The sequence below is a fragment of the Pan paniscus genome, chromosome 6 (genome assembly GCF_029289425.2).
Source record: "Pan paniscus chromosome 6, NHGRI_mPanPan1-v2.0_pri, whole genome shotgun sequence".
Lineage (NCBI taxonomy): Eukaryota > Metazoa > Chordata > Mammalia > Primates > Hominidae > Pan > Pan paniscus.
Window position 1 is genome coordinate 49,706,959 of NC_073255.2, and position 14,279 is coordinate 49,721,237.

The 14,279-nt window shown below is 48.6% G+C and overlaps 1 protein-coding gene across 1 annotated transcript; it reads left to right on the forward strand.

Annotated features, from left to right (window-relative positions):
- Positions 1–1,889: 1,889 nt before the first annotated feature.
- On the forward strand, positions 1,890–7,906 carry PPIA (peptidylprolyl isomerase A). The gene is made up of 5 exons (XM_008968875.4): positions 1,890–3,086; positions 5,516–5,546; positions 5,663–5,751; positions 5,973–6,145; positions 7,560–7,906. The coding sequence occupies exons 1-5, from the start codon at positions 2,598–2,600 to the stop codon at positions 7,693–7,695; spliced, it is 918 nt and encodes a 305-aa protein (XP_008967123.3). The 5' UTR covers positions 1,890–2,597; the 3' UTR covers positions 7,696–7,906.
- Positions 7,907–14,279: the final 6,373 nt, after the last annotated feature.

The following is a 14,279-nucleotide window of genomic DNA, read 5'->3' on the forward strand; positions in this document are numbered from 1 at the left end:
CCCTGTGTTGGCCAGGCTAGTCTTGAACTCCTGGCCTCAAGTGACCCACTTACCTCGGCCTCCCGAAGTGCTGCAATTACAGTGTGAGCCACCATGCCCAGCCCTGCCCAGTTAATTTTTGTATTTTTAGTAGAGATAGGGTTTCACTATGTTGTCCAAGCTGGTCTTGAACTCCTGACCTCAAATTATCCACCCGCCTCTGCCTCCCAAAGTGCTAGGATTACAGGCACGAGCCACCTCACCCGGCCTCATTCATTTACTTCTTTGGAGGAGTTCCTAACTGCTCTAGGTTTTAGGATGGAGAGAGAAATGGAAAGAATTTATGCCTGAAGGCCTTGGGCATTTTTTTTCAGTGTCAGATGAGGACAAGTGGCTTTCTTAAGATCACAAAGCAAGAAGTGATGTGGAGTGGGGGGAAGAAAAGCAGTTTCCAGTTTGGCTTTGCTAACACTCATAAGCGATTACTCAGAACAAGAAGCCAGAGCTTTACTTTACGCATCTGTAAAATGGGGATAACGGGATGGTGGTGAGAACAAAACAACATAGTCTAAATTTCCAACACAGGCTGAGCATGGCGGTTCACCTGTAATGCTGGAACTTTGGGAGGCCAAGGTGGGAGAATCCTTTAAGCCCTGGAGTTTGAGACCAGCCCTGATAACACAGCCAGAACCAGTTTCTGTAAAAAAAATTTAAATTAGCTGGCACAGTGGCTTGTGCCTTTAGTCCCAGACATTTGGGAGGTTGAGGAGGGAGGAATGCTTCAGTCCAAGAGTTCGAGGTTACAGTGAGCTAGGATTGCACCACTGCACTCCAGACTAACCAACAGAGTGAGACCCTATCTCAAATAAATAAATTCCTAACACGTTGGCTCATGGTTATTAACAATGGCAAGAGGCCAGAAACTGTACTTCATCTATCAGATGAATTATCATTTTTGTCTCCCCACAACCCTATCCTGGTTGTGCAGATGAAGAAACTGAGTTTTAGAAACATTAAACAACGTCCAGGTGCAGCAGCTCACGCCTATAATCCCAGCACTTTTGGGAGGCTGAGGCGGGTGGACCGCTTGAGTCCAGGAGTTTGAGACCAGCCTGGGCGATGTGGCGAAACCCCATCTTTACAAAACACACACACACAAAATGAGCTGGGTGTGGGTGCATGCCTGTAGTCCCAGCTACTTGGGAGGCTAAGGTGGGACGCTTGCTCGAGCACGGGAAGGGGAGGTTGCATTGAGCCGATAACACACCACTGCACTTCCAGCCTAGGTGAGAGTGAGACCTTGTCTCAAAAAAACAAAAAGAAACATTAAATAATATCCTTAATATTGCAACTTAAGTGACAGCCCAGGATATATGAATTCCCTTGTAAGGTTTTCTTAACAAAACACCAGTCACATAAGTGCATTTTATTTTATATTTTTGTTTATTTATTTGAGACGGAGTCTCTGTCTCTCAGGCTGGAGTGCAGTGGCGCCATCTCTGCTCGCTGCAACCTCCACCTCCTAGGTTCCAGCGATTCTCCTGCCTCAGCCTCCCGAGGGGGTAGCTGGGACTACAGGTGCGTGCCACCATGCCCAGCTAATTTTGTATTTTTAGTAGAGATGGGGTTTCACCATGTTGTCCAGGCTGGTCTTGAACTCCTGACCTCAGGTGATCCTCCCGCCTCGGCCTCCCAAAGTGCTGGAATTACAGGCGTGATCCACCGCACCCGGCCTATTTTATTTTTTGAGACAGGGTCACACTCTGTCGTCCCGGCTGGAATGCAGTGATGCGATCACCGCCCACTACAGCCTCGACCTCTGGGCTCAAGCAATCCTCCCCGCCCAGCCTCCTGAGTAGCGAGCGCCACCACGCCCAGCTAATTTTTATTTTTATTTATTTTTTTGTAGAGACGGCGTCTCTCTAAGATGCCCAGGCTGGTGGCCGGTGTCGAACTCCTAAGATGAAGCGATTCTCCCCGGCCTTGGCCTCCGCGCCTCCTAAAGCGCCAGGTATGAGCCACCGCGCCTGGCCTACAAGTGCATTTTAATTAAAGTATTATTAATGTCTTTGCCTGAAGAAATTCGCTTTTAAATTGTGACTTATCTTTCACCCAAAAATCAAAGCACAATTCAGCCCCGAGGCGGGGGCGGTAGGAGCTGGGCGGGGCGGGGGCAGGGAAAGACCAGGAGCAGAGATTCAAAAAGAGTAAGAGGGCAAAATGTGCATAATGCATCTTCACAGGTAAGAGCCTGGCCAGGCTCCTGTTTTAATGGCTTCCTCCTGAAGAAGATTCAAGCAGAGTGTAAGATATTTTCGGAAAGTAGGGCATTTTGAAAGCATTTCATAATCTCTCAAAACCGGAGACTGCTCCTGTCCCACCTCGTTAGAGAAAACAGCGATGCTCAAAGGCAACCTCCTTCCTGACATTGCCTGGTAGGACGCGACGTGGTGTTTGCCCGCGCGGAATGCGGACGCAAGGCTGCTCCTAGGTCTCGGGGACGCGCCATCCCCATTTCCGCTCGCGGAGGCGTAGGGTCCGGGCGCGGGACCCCAGTCGACCTTGACTGGCGGCGCGACCTTGAGGCCTGCGTTCGCCTCAGTTGCCCCCTCTGTGCAATGGGGAGACGCGCCTCATCGCTTGACAACGGCCGAAGAGCCGCCGCGCTTCCGTCTCCCGCGTGCGCGCGCCATGCTGCCCACCCCTGTTCCGCACTGACCCTCCCCCGTGCCCCGCGTCCCGTACTGCCGCCCCGCCCCGAGTCCCATGCCGCAGCCACCGCGACGGAGCCCGCAGGCGGGAACCTGCCTCCGCGCGTTAGCGCGCACGCGCGCCTCATGTGTCGTCCCCATCAGCGCCGGCTTCCGTCTATAGGCCAGATGTACTGTCACTCTGGCGAAGTCGCAGACCCGATTGGCCGGGACGGAGGCGCGAGACCGGGTTGCGGGCGGGGCCGAACGTGGTATAAAAGGGGCGGGAGGCCAGGCTCGTGCTGTTTTGCAGACGCCGCCGCCGAGGAAAAGCGTGTATTATTAGCCATGGTCAACCCCACCGTGTTCTTCGACATTGCCGTCGACGGCGAGCCCTTGGGCCGCGTCTCCTTTGAGGTCGGGCGGGCGGCGGCGTGCGGGAATGGGGCCCAGAAAGTGGGCCGGGGTCGGGGTGGGTGGTAGCGCCCCGAAGGCCCGGGCGCGGGGCGAGCGCGGGCGGGCTGCGGCGCCATTTCCTGACGAGGGGCCATTTTGGGAGGTCCGCGAGTCGCGGGGAGGAGGCCGGGGCGGCGGCGGACAAAGGCAGGCGGGGCGGCTGCGAGGCCGTTGGGGGAGGGGGCCCGCGTCCGCCCGCCCGCCTCATGTGGCCGCGCCCTGTCCTGTCCGACGCACGTGCTCGGCGGCCGCGCTCAGGTCCGCGCCTTAAGAGTCGTTGGGCTCCGCCCTAGCTTGGCCTGGGCGCCGCAGACCGGAGCCAGAAGCACGCTCGCGGGGGCTTGCGACCGCCTTCCTGGGAAGCTGTCCCCTGGCAGGCATGGGTGCTTTACATCCTGAGCTGGGAAGCTGTTTGCTTGAGGGTTTTTCTCAAGGATCGAGGCGCGGTGTGAGCCGGTCCATGCTCGGTCCTGTAGATCCCGGGAGGCCATGTTATAAAAGGAGACTTGCTGGGATGTGACGGGTTGCCACTTGAAATATCTTCCATTTGGATAAAGTAGGAATATTTATACATGTGCCCCAAACGTCCCTCCGTGTCCCCCACCCCCAAGCGGAAATGTGAAAATGGGCCTTGCCTTTGCTGGTGCCCAAGGACCGCCTTCCACTGCAGTGACGGCGCTGGCGGGGGAGGCGCTCTTGAGCCCCTCCCGATTGTCCCTCTGCCTAGCAAGCAAGTTGCGACTGGCCACAAGGCAGGCCTCTTCCGACCAAGGTGGATTACCAGTGATTACCTAATTAGTTTTGAGAGCGTTAAATGCGTTCTTAAAGATCAGTTGTAATTATAGCATAATATCTAAACTTGGCGCGTGTCTTAAAAGTTAAATATTGAGTACGATTCCGTTCCAGTTAACATGGATAGACCTTAGGGAGTAGCGAAATAGGATGTTAGTGGTTTTATTCCTTTAAATCACATCTCAAAAGGCCACCAATGGCTAGTTTGGGATCTTATTCCGAAAATAGATTGATCCTCATGCAGTCTTCGTGAGGACAGGGCGATTTCCTTGTTGCCTACCCTGTCCATAGTGCCTGGCACATAGGCACTGAAACACTGCATGTTAATCCACACCCCACCTATGAGTGTAGCCAAAGCTGGTAAGTGACAAGGGCTTTCGTGGAAACTTGGCCTGACCTAATGTTGGGCATCAGGTTACCCAAAGAGCTTCAGGGAAATGAGAAAGGACTTGCAGGTCTTGATGAGAATGGAGGGGTAACTGCCAATGAGGGCTTTGGCTTTAGCGAAAGTCTGAAAGGGAAGCCATAGGAACTTAAACGTACCGACTATAAAGCTCTGAGAAAAGCTGATGTTTTAGAAAGACCATACATTCTAAGTACAAATACCTAAAAACTAAAAAATAAGTACGTTGGCCAGGCGGGCGGATCACGAAGTCAGGAGATCGAGACCATCCTGGCCAACATGGTGAAACCCCACCTCTATTAAAAATACAAAAATTAGCTGGGCGTGGTGGCGCTTGCCTGTAATCTCAGCTACTCTAGAGGCTGAGGCAGGAGAATCGCTTGAACCCCGGAGGCGGAGGCTGCAGTGAGCCGAGATCGCGCCACTGCACTCCAGCCTGGTGACAGCGAGACTCTTGTCTCAAAAAAAAAAGTACATCGCTATAAGAGAAGTGCACACGGATACTAATAGTTAATTCAGTCACATCTGTGAAATAGCTTATAAAATGCTACTTTTAAACAAGCTGTTTTTATGAAAGGGCTTGTAAATGTTTATGGTATTTAAGCTACCTCTCTAGCCATAACGTATTATACATTCAAGAAAGGTTCAAAACCAGATATACTAGAAACCAATCTTTATTTTTTACCCCACTACTAGGTAAGGGGCCTGGAAACCAAGAAGTGACTGCTCATCTAATCCATAAAGCTATGTTAACAGATTGGAGGTAGTAGCATTTTCATTACAAGTGACTAAAAGAACAGCTGTTTACCCCTGATCGTGCAGCAGTGCTTGCTGTTCCTTAGAATTTTGCCTTGTAAGTTCTAGCTCAAGTTGGGGGGTGGTGATAGACATTTAAGAAGCCATATATCTTTTCAGAAGTAGGTGTGATGTACTAAAAGTTTGAGACACTTTCTAGAAGTCTCACTATTTAAGTTATGACTAGTATTGGATTTTTGGCATGTCTTTGGGTTTCATGTTTCTTAACCCAACTGCCTGCAGGGCCTTACGGCTGTCAGGAGCAGTTCTTGGGAATTAAAGTAATTACTGAAGAAGTATTCTAGTGAGAAAATGAATTTATGACTCAGAAGCCCCTAAAGACATGGGTACTAAGCAACAAAATAAGCAGATGTTAATTAACTGTAATTTTCTCTTACAGCTGTTTGCAGACAAGGTCCCAAAGACAGCAGGTTGGTCCATTTTCTAAGTTTAACAAAGATGTTCCAATTGTGACAGTTTGTGTGTGTGTGTGTGTATATATATTTTTTTATGTATGTATATATGTGTTTAATTTTTTTTTAAACAGAAAATTTTCGTGCTCTGAGCACTGGAGAGAAAGGATTTGGTTATAAGGGTTCCTGCTTTCACAGAATTATTCCAGGGTTTATGTGTCAGGTACGAAATTTACTGAATTTTATTTTATTTGGGTTGCTCCCTTCATTTGGGATTGAGCCAGAATATTTCAGGATACACATATCTGAACTGTTACTCTACCATTTCGGTTCTATTTAACCCTTCTATTCAGTTTGAACTTGGGTTTAAAGTTTGAACCTTGCAGATTTGGCACACTTTATGGTTATGTTGTCAGAAGTGACATTTTTCCTATATGTTGACAGGGTGGTGACTTCACACGCCATAATGGCACTGGTGGCAAGTCCATCTATGGGGAGAAATTTGAAGATGAGAACTTCATCCTAAAGCATACAGGTCCTGGCATCTTGTCCATGGCAAATGCTGGACCCAATACAAATGGTTCCCAGTTTTTCATCTGCACTGCCAAGACTGAGTGGTAAGGGTACAACATGGCACACTAACCACCTGACTAAATGAAAAGTTGCCCTGGGGGGAACGGAACAAACACTACTTTTCTTCAACCTTTGCTTCCACAGACTTTTTCATCCCTAAGATACTAGAAGAAGAGCATACATAACGACAAATATAGCCAATGTGATACAGAATGTCAGATCCTATGATAGAAACTTGGCCCTTAGCTGGGTGGTTGAATTAGGTGCTACTTTTTTGAGATGGAGTTTTGCTCTGTTGCCAGGTTGGAGTGCAGTGGCACAATCTGGGCTCACTGCAACCTCTGCCTCCTGGGTTCAAGCGATTCTCCTGCCTTGGTCTCCTGAGTAGCTGAGAATACAGATGTGTGCCAGCATGCCTGGCTAATTTTTTGTATTTTTGTGGAGACGGGGTTTCATCATGTTGGCCAAGCTGGTCTTGAACTCGTGACTTAAGGTGAACCACCTGCCTTGGCCCCCCAAAGTGCTGGGATTTCAGGCATGAGCCACTGCGCCCAACCAATAAGTGCTTTTTTTTTTTTTCTTTTCCCAGACTGGATCTCGCTCTTATCTCCCAGGTTGGAGTGCAGTGGTGCCATCTCAGCTCACTGCAACCTCCTCCTGGGTTCAAGCAATTCTTCTGCCTCAGCCTCTCAAGTAGCTGGAACTACAGGCATGCACCACCACTCCCAGCTAAATTGTGTATTATTAGTAGAGCGGGATTTACCATGTTGTCCAGGCTGGTCTTGAACTCCTGGGCTCAAGTGATCTGCCTGCCTTGACCCCCCAAAGTGCTGGGATTACAGGCATGAGCCACTGTGCCCAGCCAATTAAGTGCTGCTTTTATGTTACTATTAATAACATGCGGTTGGTTGGGTTTTTTGTTTCTTTGGGGGTTTGGTTTTGTTTTTGTTGTGTTTGTTTTTGGTGGGGGGGGGCGCGCAATTCATTCTATATGTGTAATTCTTTTTTGAGATGGAGTTTAGCTCTGTCGCCCAGGCTGGAGTGCAGTGGCGCGATCTCGGCTAACTGCAAGCTCCGCCTCCCAGGTTCACGCCATTCTCCTGCCTCAGCCTCCCGAGTAGCTGGGACTACAGGTGCCCACCACCACGCCTGGCTAATTTTTTGTATTTTTAGTAGAGACGGGATTTCACCGTGTTAGCCAGGATGGTCTCGATCTCCTGACCTCATGATCCGCCCGCTTTGGCCTCCCAAAGTGCTGGGATTACAGGCGTGAGCCACCGCACCCGGCCTATATGTGTAACTCTTTAATGGTAATTGGAGAATCATGTTTAATGACATTTAGTACAAAAGGCTTCAGTTAAAAAAAAAAAAAAAGCTACCTTTCTCGTCTTGGTTCATGACACATGGAGGCTGCTTGTTTGTGGTTGCCAGTCATAGTGATTGTTCTTCCTTTTCAAGGTTGGATGGCAAGCATGTGGTATTTGGCAAAGTGAAAGAAGGCATGAATATTGTGGAGGCCATGGAGCGCTTTGGGTCCAGGAATGGCAAGACCAGCAAGAAGATCACCATTGCTGACTGTGGACAACTCGAATAAGTTTGACTTGTGTTTTATCTTAACCACCAGATCATTCCTTCTGTAGCTCAGGAGAGCACCCCTCCACCCCATTTGCTCGCAGTATCCTAGAATCTTTGTGCTCTCGCTGCAGTTCCCTTTGGGTTCCATGTTTTCCTTGTTCCCTCCCATGCCTAGCTGGATTGCAGAGTTAAGTTTATGATTATGAAATAAAAACTAAATAACAATTGTCCTCATTTGAGTTAAGAGTGTTGATGTAGGCTTTATTTTAAGCAGTAATGGGTTACTTCTGAAACATCACTTGGTTGCTTAATTCTACACAGTACTTAGATTTTTTTACTTTCCAGTCCCAGGAAGTGTCAATGTTTGTTGAGTGGAATATTGAAAATGTAGGCAGCAACTGGGCATGGTGGCTCACTGTCTGTAATGTATTACCTGAGGCAGAAGACCACCTGAGGGTAGGAGTCAAGATCATCCTGGGCAACATAATGAGATGCTGTCTCTACAAAAAATAATTAGCCTGGCCTGGTGGTGCATGCCTAGTCCTAGCTGATCTGGAGGCTGACGTGGGAGGATTGCTTGAGCCTAGAGTGAGCTATTATCATGCCACTGTACAGCCTGGGTGTCACAGATCTTGTGTCTCAAAGGTAGGCAGAGGCAGGAAAAGCAAGGAGCCAGAATTAAGAGGTTGGTCAGTCTGCAGTGAGTTCATGCATTTAGAGGTGTTCTTCAAGATGACTAATGTCAAAAATTGAGACATCTGTTGTGGTTTTTTTTTTTTTTTTTTCCCCTGGAATGCAGTGGCGTGATCTCAGCTCACTGCAGCCTCCGCCTCCTGGGTTCAAGTGATTCTAGTGCCTCAGCCTCCTGAGTAGCTGGGATAACGGGCGTGTGCCACCATGCCCAGCTAATTTTTGTATTTTTAGTATAGATGGGGTTTCATCATTTTGACCAGGCTGGTCTCAAACTCTTGACCTCAGCTGATGCGCCTGCCTTGGCCTCCCAAACTGCTGAGATTACAGATGTGAGCCACCGCACCCTACCTCATTTTCTGTAACAAAGCTAAGCTTGAACACTTGATGTTCTTGAGGGAAGCATATTGGGCTTTAGGCTGTAGGTCAAGTTTATACATCTTAATTATGGTGGAATTCCTATGTAGAGTCTAAAAAGCCAGGCACTTGGTGCTACAGTCAGTCTCCCTGCAGAGGGTTAAGGCGCAGACTACCTGCAGTGAGGAGGTACTGCTTGTAGCATATAGAGCCTCTCCCTAGCTTTGGTTATGGAGGCTTTGAGGTTTTGCAAACCTGACCAATTTAAGCCATAAGATCTGGTCAAAGGGATACCCTTCCCACTAAGGACTTGGTTTCTCAGGAAATTATATGTACAGTGCTTGCTGGCAGTTAGATGTATAGGTTTAACAGTACATGTCAGGACAATCTAAGCTGAGAAAACCCCTTCTCTGCCCACCTTAACAGACCTCTAGGGTTCTTAACCCAGCAATCAAGTTTGCCTATCCTAGAGGTGGCGGATTTGATCATTTGGTGTGTTGGGCAATTTTTGTTTTACTCTGGTTCCTTCTGCGTGAATTACCACCACCACCACTTGTGCATCTCAGTCTTGTGTGTTGTCTGGTTACGTATTCCCTGGGTGATACCATTCAATGTCTTAATGTACTTGTGGCTCAGACCTGAGTGCAAGGTGGAAATAAACATCAAACATCTTTTCATTATCCCTAGTATTTCCTTATTCCATTAATTAACAGAATAGCCTCACCACGTCGTCATTAACTGCTTTTATTCATCCAAGTATTTAACTTTTTTTTTCTTTTTTATTTGAGACAGTTTGGCTCTTGTTGCCCAGGCTGGAGTGCAATGGCACTATCTCCACTCACTGCATCCTCTGCCTCCCAGGTTCAAACAATTCTCCTGTCTCAGCTTCCAGAGTAGCTGGGATTACAGGTGTACACCACCACACCCAGCTAATTATTTGTATTTTTAGTAGAGTAGGGGTTTACCATGTTCATGGCCAGGCTGGTCTCAAACAGACCTCAGGCAGTCCGCCCGCCTCGGGCTCCCAAAGTGCTAGGATTTCAGGCGTGAGCCACCGCGTCCAGCCCCATTTCTTTTTTTTTTTTTTTTTTTTTTTAATTTCTCCAGTGCCCAGCGTGATCCCTGACATCTGGTATTAGAGTTCAGTACTTGGGCTGGGCCTCAGTAATCCCAGCACTTTGGGAGGCCAAGGCAGGCAGATTACCTGAGGTCAGTAGTTTGAGACCAGCCTGGCCAACGTAGAGAAACTCCGTCTATTAAATATGCAAAAATTATATGGTCATGGTGGTGCATTTCTGTAATCCCAGCTATTTGGGAGGCTGAGGCAGGAGAACTGCTTGAACCCAGAATGCACAATGAGCCAAGATCGTGCCACTGCACTCCAGCCTGGGAGACAGAATATGAGAGACTCTGTCCCCCCCCCAAAAAAAAAGGTCCGGCTGTGGTGTCTCATACCTGTAATCCCGGCACTTCGGGAGGCCAAGGCCTGAGGACCTTGAGCCAAGGAGTTTGAGACCAGCCTGGGCAATATAGGGGGACCCTGACTCTACAAATAAGAAAATAAGCTGGGATGCCAGGTGTGGTGGCTCACTCCTGTAATCCCAGCACTTTGGGAGGCCGAGGTGGACGGATCACCTGAGGTCAGGAGTTTGAGATCAGCCTGGCCAACATGGTGAAACCTCATCTCTACTAAAAATACAAAAAAAAATTAGCCAGGCATAGTGGCAGGCACCTGTAATCCTAGCTACTTGGTAGGCTGAGGCAGGAGAATCCTTGAACCTGGGAGGTGGAGGTTGCGGTGAGCTGAGATTGGGCCATTGCACTCCAGCCTGGGGGACAAGAGTGAGACTTTGTCTCAAAAAAGAAAGCTGGATGTGGATGCATATGCCTGTGGTCCCAGCTACTCAGGTGTCTGAGGTGGGAGGATCCCTTGTGCCTGGGAGGTCGAGGCTGCAGTGAGCTGTGGTAGCACTCCAGCTGGGTGACAGAGAAAGACCCAGTATCAAAAAAAAAAAAGTCTTGCTATGTTGTCCAGGTTAGTCTGAAAAACTGGCCTCGGCCGGGCACGGTGTCTCACACTTGTAATCCCAGCACTTTGGGAGGCTGAGGTGAGCGGGTCACGGGGTCAGGAGATGGAGACCATCCTGGCTAACACAGTGAAACCCTGTCTCTACTAAAAATACAAAAACAAAATTAGCCGGGCATGGTGGCAGGTGCCTGTAGTCCCAGCTACCTGGGAGGCTGAGACAGGAGAATGGTGTGAACCTGGGAGGCAGAGCTTGCAGTGAGCCAAGGTCATGCCACTGCACTCCAGCCTGGGTGACACAGCAAGACTCTTGTCTCAAAGAAAAAAACAAAAAACTGGCCTCAAGCAATCCTCCTGCCTCCATTTCCCAATGTGCTTGGGTTACAGGTGTAAGCCACCATGCCCAACCACTGGGAAGATAATTATGTGCCAAAGTAGACAATTTCCTCCCTCAACAGACCTTTTGAAAGGAAGGCCGCGCCAGGCATGGTGGCTCATGCCTGTAATCCCAGCACTTTGGGAGGCCAAGGCGGGTGGATCACCTGAGGTCAGGAGTTAGCAACCAGCCTGACCAACGTGGTGAAACTACGTCTCTACTAAAAATACAAAAAATTAGCCTGTAATCCCAGCTACTGCGGACGCGGACATTGCAGTGAGCCGAGACCGCACCATTGCACTCCAGCCTGGGCAAAAGAGCAAAATGCCGTCTCAAAAAAAAAAAAGAAAGAAAAAGGAAAGTGAGTCAGATGCCAAGCTGGTATTGCGGCATCAGCTTGTGTAGTAAGATTTGACCTGGTCAGAAAGGTCTCAAATGGCTACCCTGAGAAAGAAGTGGAGCTTGGAAGAAAGGTAACCAGGAAAACCCATCATTTTTCTGCTGGTTGGAGGCTCTCATGGAAACCCTTAGGAAACTTACAAGCTGAGAGGCGGGAGTTTGCCTAGACCACACTGTGAGTTTGCTGTATATATCCACGCCTTACACAGTGAATAAGAAGATACTCAGGGCCGGGCACAGTGGCTCAGACCTGTAATCCCAGCACTTTGGGAGGCTGAGGCGGGTGGATCACCTGAGTCCAGGAATTCGAGACCAGCCTGACCAACATGGTGAATGAAACTCCGTCTCTACTAAAAATACAAAAATTAGCCAGGCATGGTGGCATGCGCCTGTAATCCCAGCTACTTAGGAGGCTTGAGGCAGGAGAATCGCTTGAACCTGGGAGGTGGAAGTTGCAGTGAGCCGAAATTGGCCCCATTGCACTCCAGCCCGGGTGACAGAGACTCCGTCTCAAACAAAAAAAAAAGATACTTGGCCCAGTGTGGTGGCTCACGCCTGTAATCCTAACGCTTTGGAAAGCTGAGGCAGGCAGATCACCTGAGATCAGGAGTTTGAGACCACCCTGGACAACATGGTGAAACCCCGTCTCTACTAAAAATACAAAAATTAGCTGGGCGTGGTGGCACGCGCCTGTAATCCCAGCTACTTGGGAGGCAGAGGCACCAGAATCACTTGAACCCGGGAGGCAGAGGTTGCAGTGAGCGGAGATTGTGCCACTGCACTCCAGACTTGGGTGACAGAGCAAGACTCCAGCTCAAAACAAAAAACAAAAAACAAAAAACTCTGCTTCACAGAGTTGTGGGGATTAGATATGAAGTACTTAGAAGAGTGGTTAGCACATGGTACATGCATGAACAGTTCTGTTAGTGTGTAAACACCCAGCAGGGATTTGTCTAGCTTTTCACCAGTGTATCCCAGTACCTAGGCTAAAGCTTGGTTCAGAGAAGGCTCAGAAGAAATATCACAGTAACTGTGTGATAGACCCCTTCTGAGCCCTTTACAAATATTCTAGGCTGGGTGGGCATGGTGGCTCACGCCTGTAATCCCAGCACCCGGGAGGCCAATGCAGGCAGATCGCTTGAACCCAGGTGTTCAAGACCAGCCTGTGCAACATGGTGAAACTCTGTCTATATTAAAAATAGAAAAATTACCCAGGCGGCCAGGCATGGTGGCTCATGCCTGTAATCCCAGAACTTTGGGAGGCCAAGGCAGGTGAATCACGAGGTCAGGAGTGCGAGACCAGCCTTGCCAACATGATGAAACCCAATTTATAGAGGTGGGGATAAGGGACCATCTTTAAGAGTTGCCTACCACAAGTCTATAAAATACGTACAGTTTAAAGACCAGAAATAAAAAGAACCCCAGCATATCTACTAGTATCCCAGAAATGCCCTTTGCGAGCCCTCTTCAGTTGCACGCTCTTTCCTCTTCAGAGGGAACCATGATTCCAATTTTTTTTTTTTTTTTGAGATGAAGTTTTGTTCTTGTTGCCCAGGCTGGAGTGCAATGATGCAATCTCAGCTCACTGCAACCCTCCGCCTCCCAGGTTCAAGCGATTCTCCTGCCTCAGCCTCCCGAGTAGTTGGGATTACAGGCATGTGCCACCATGCCCGGCTAATTTTGTATTTTTAGTAGAGACTGGGTTTCTCCATGTTGGTCAGGCTGATCTTGAACTCCCTACCTCAGGTGATCCTCCTGCCTCAGCCTCCAAAAGTGCTGGGATTACAGGCGCGCTCAGCCCATGATTCCAATTTTTGTGTTCATCAATCTCTAGCACCTGTGTCCCTAAAAACATATTGAGAAAAAGTGAGAAGCAAGCACAAACCTAATTGTGCAAAGAAAGGTTGAAATTGCCACTATTATGAGGCAGGCTCCCAGGAGAAGGCAAGTTGAGCAGGCTGGGTTAGAGTGTGGCCTCAGGGTCTTTGAGAACACAAGAACTATTTCTGGGAAAGTCAGCCAATGCCTTTCTCCACCTCAGAAAATCTGTAAAATCTATAATATCTGGTTCACAGTCAGATGTCCCCCCTTGTTCTTATAATGTGTTTTTATGTTTATTGCTTTTTAAAATTCTTTTTCAGTCCAGGTACAGTGGCTCATGCCTGTAATCTCAGCACTTTGGGAGGCCGAGGTGGGCAGATCACTTGAGGTCAGGAGTTCGAGACCAACCTGGCCAACATGGTGAAATTCCATCTCTACTCAAAATACAAAATTAGCCAGGCATGGTGGTGCATGTCTGTAATCCCAGCTACTCAGGAGGCCGAGGCAGGAAAATCGCTTGAACCTGGGAGATGAAGGCTGCAGTGAGCCAAGATCGTGCCATTGCACCCCAGCCTGGGCAACAGAGCGAGACTCTGTCTCAAAATAAATAAATAAATAAAATTATATTTCAGGGTTAATAGGTGCAGCAAACCACCATGGCACACATATACCTATGTAACAAACCCGCATGTTCTACACATGTATTCCATATTTTTATTATTATTTTTTTTGAGATAGAGTTTCGCTCTTGTTACCCAGGCTGGAGTGCAATGGCACGATCTCAGCTCATTGCAACCTCCACCTCCTAGGTTCAAGTGATTCTCCTGCCACAGCCTGCCAAGTAGCTGGGAGGCGCCACCATGCCCAGCTAATTTTTGTATTTTTAGTAGAGATGGGGTTTCACTATGTTGATCAGGCTGACCTCGAACTCCTG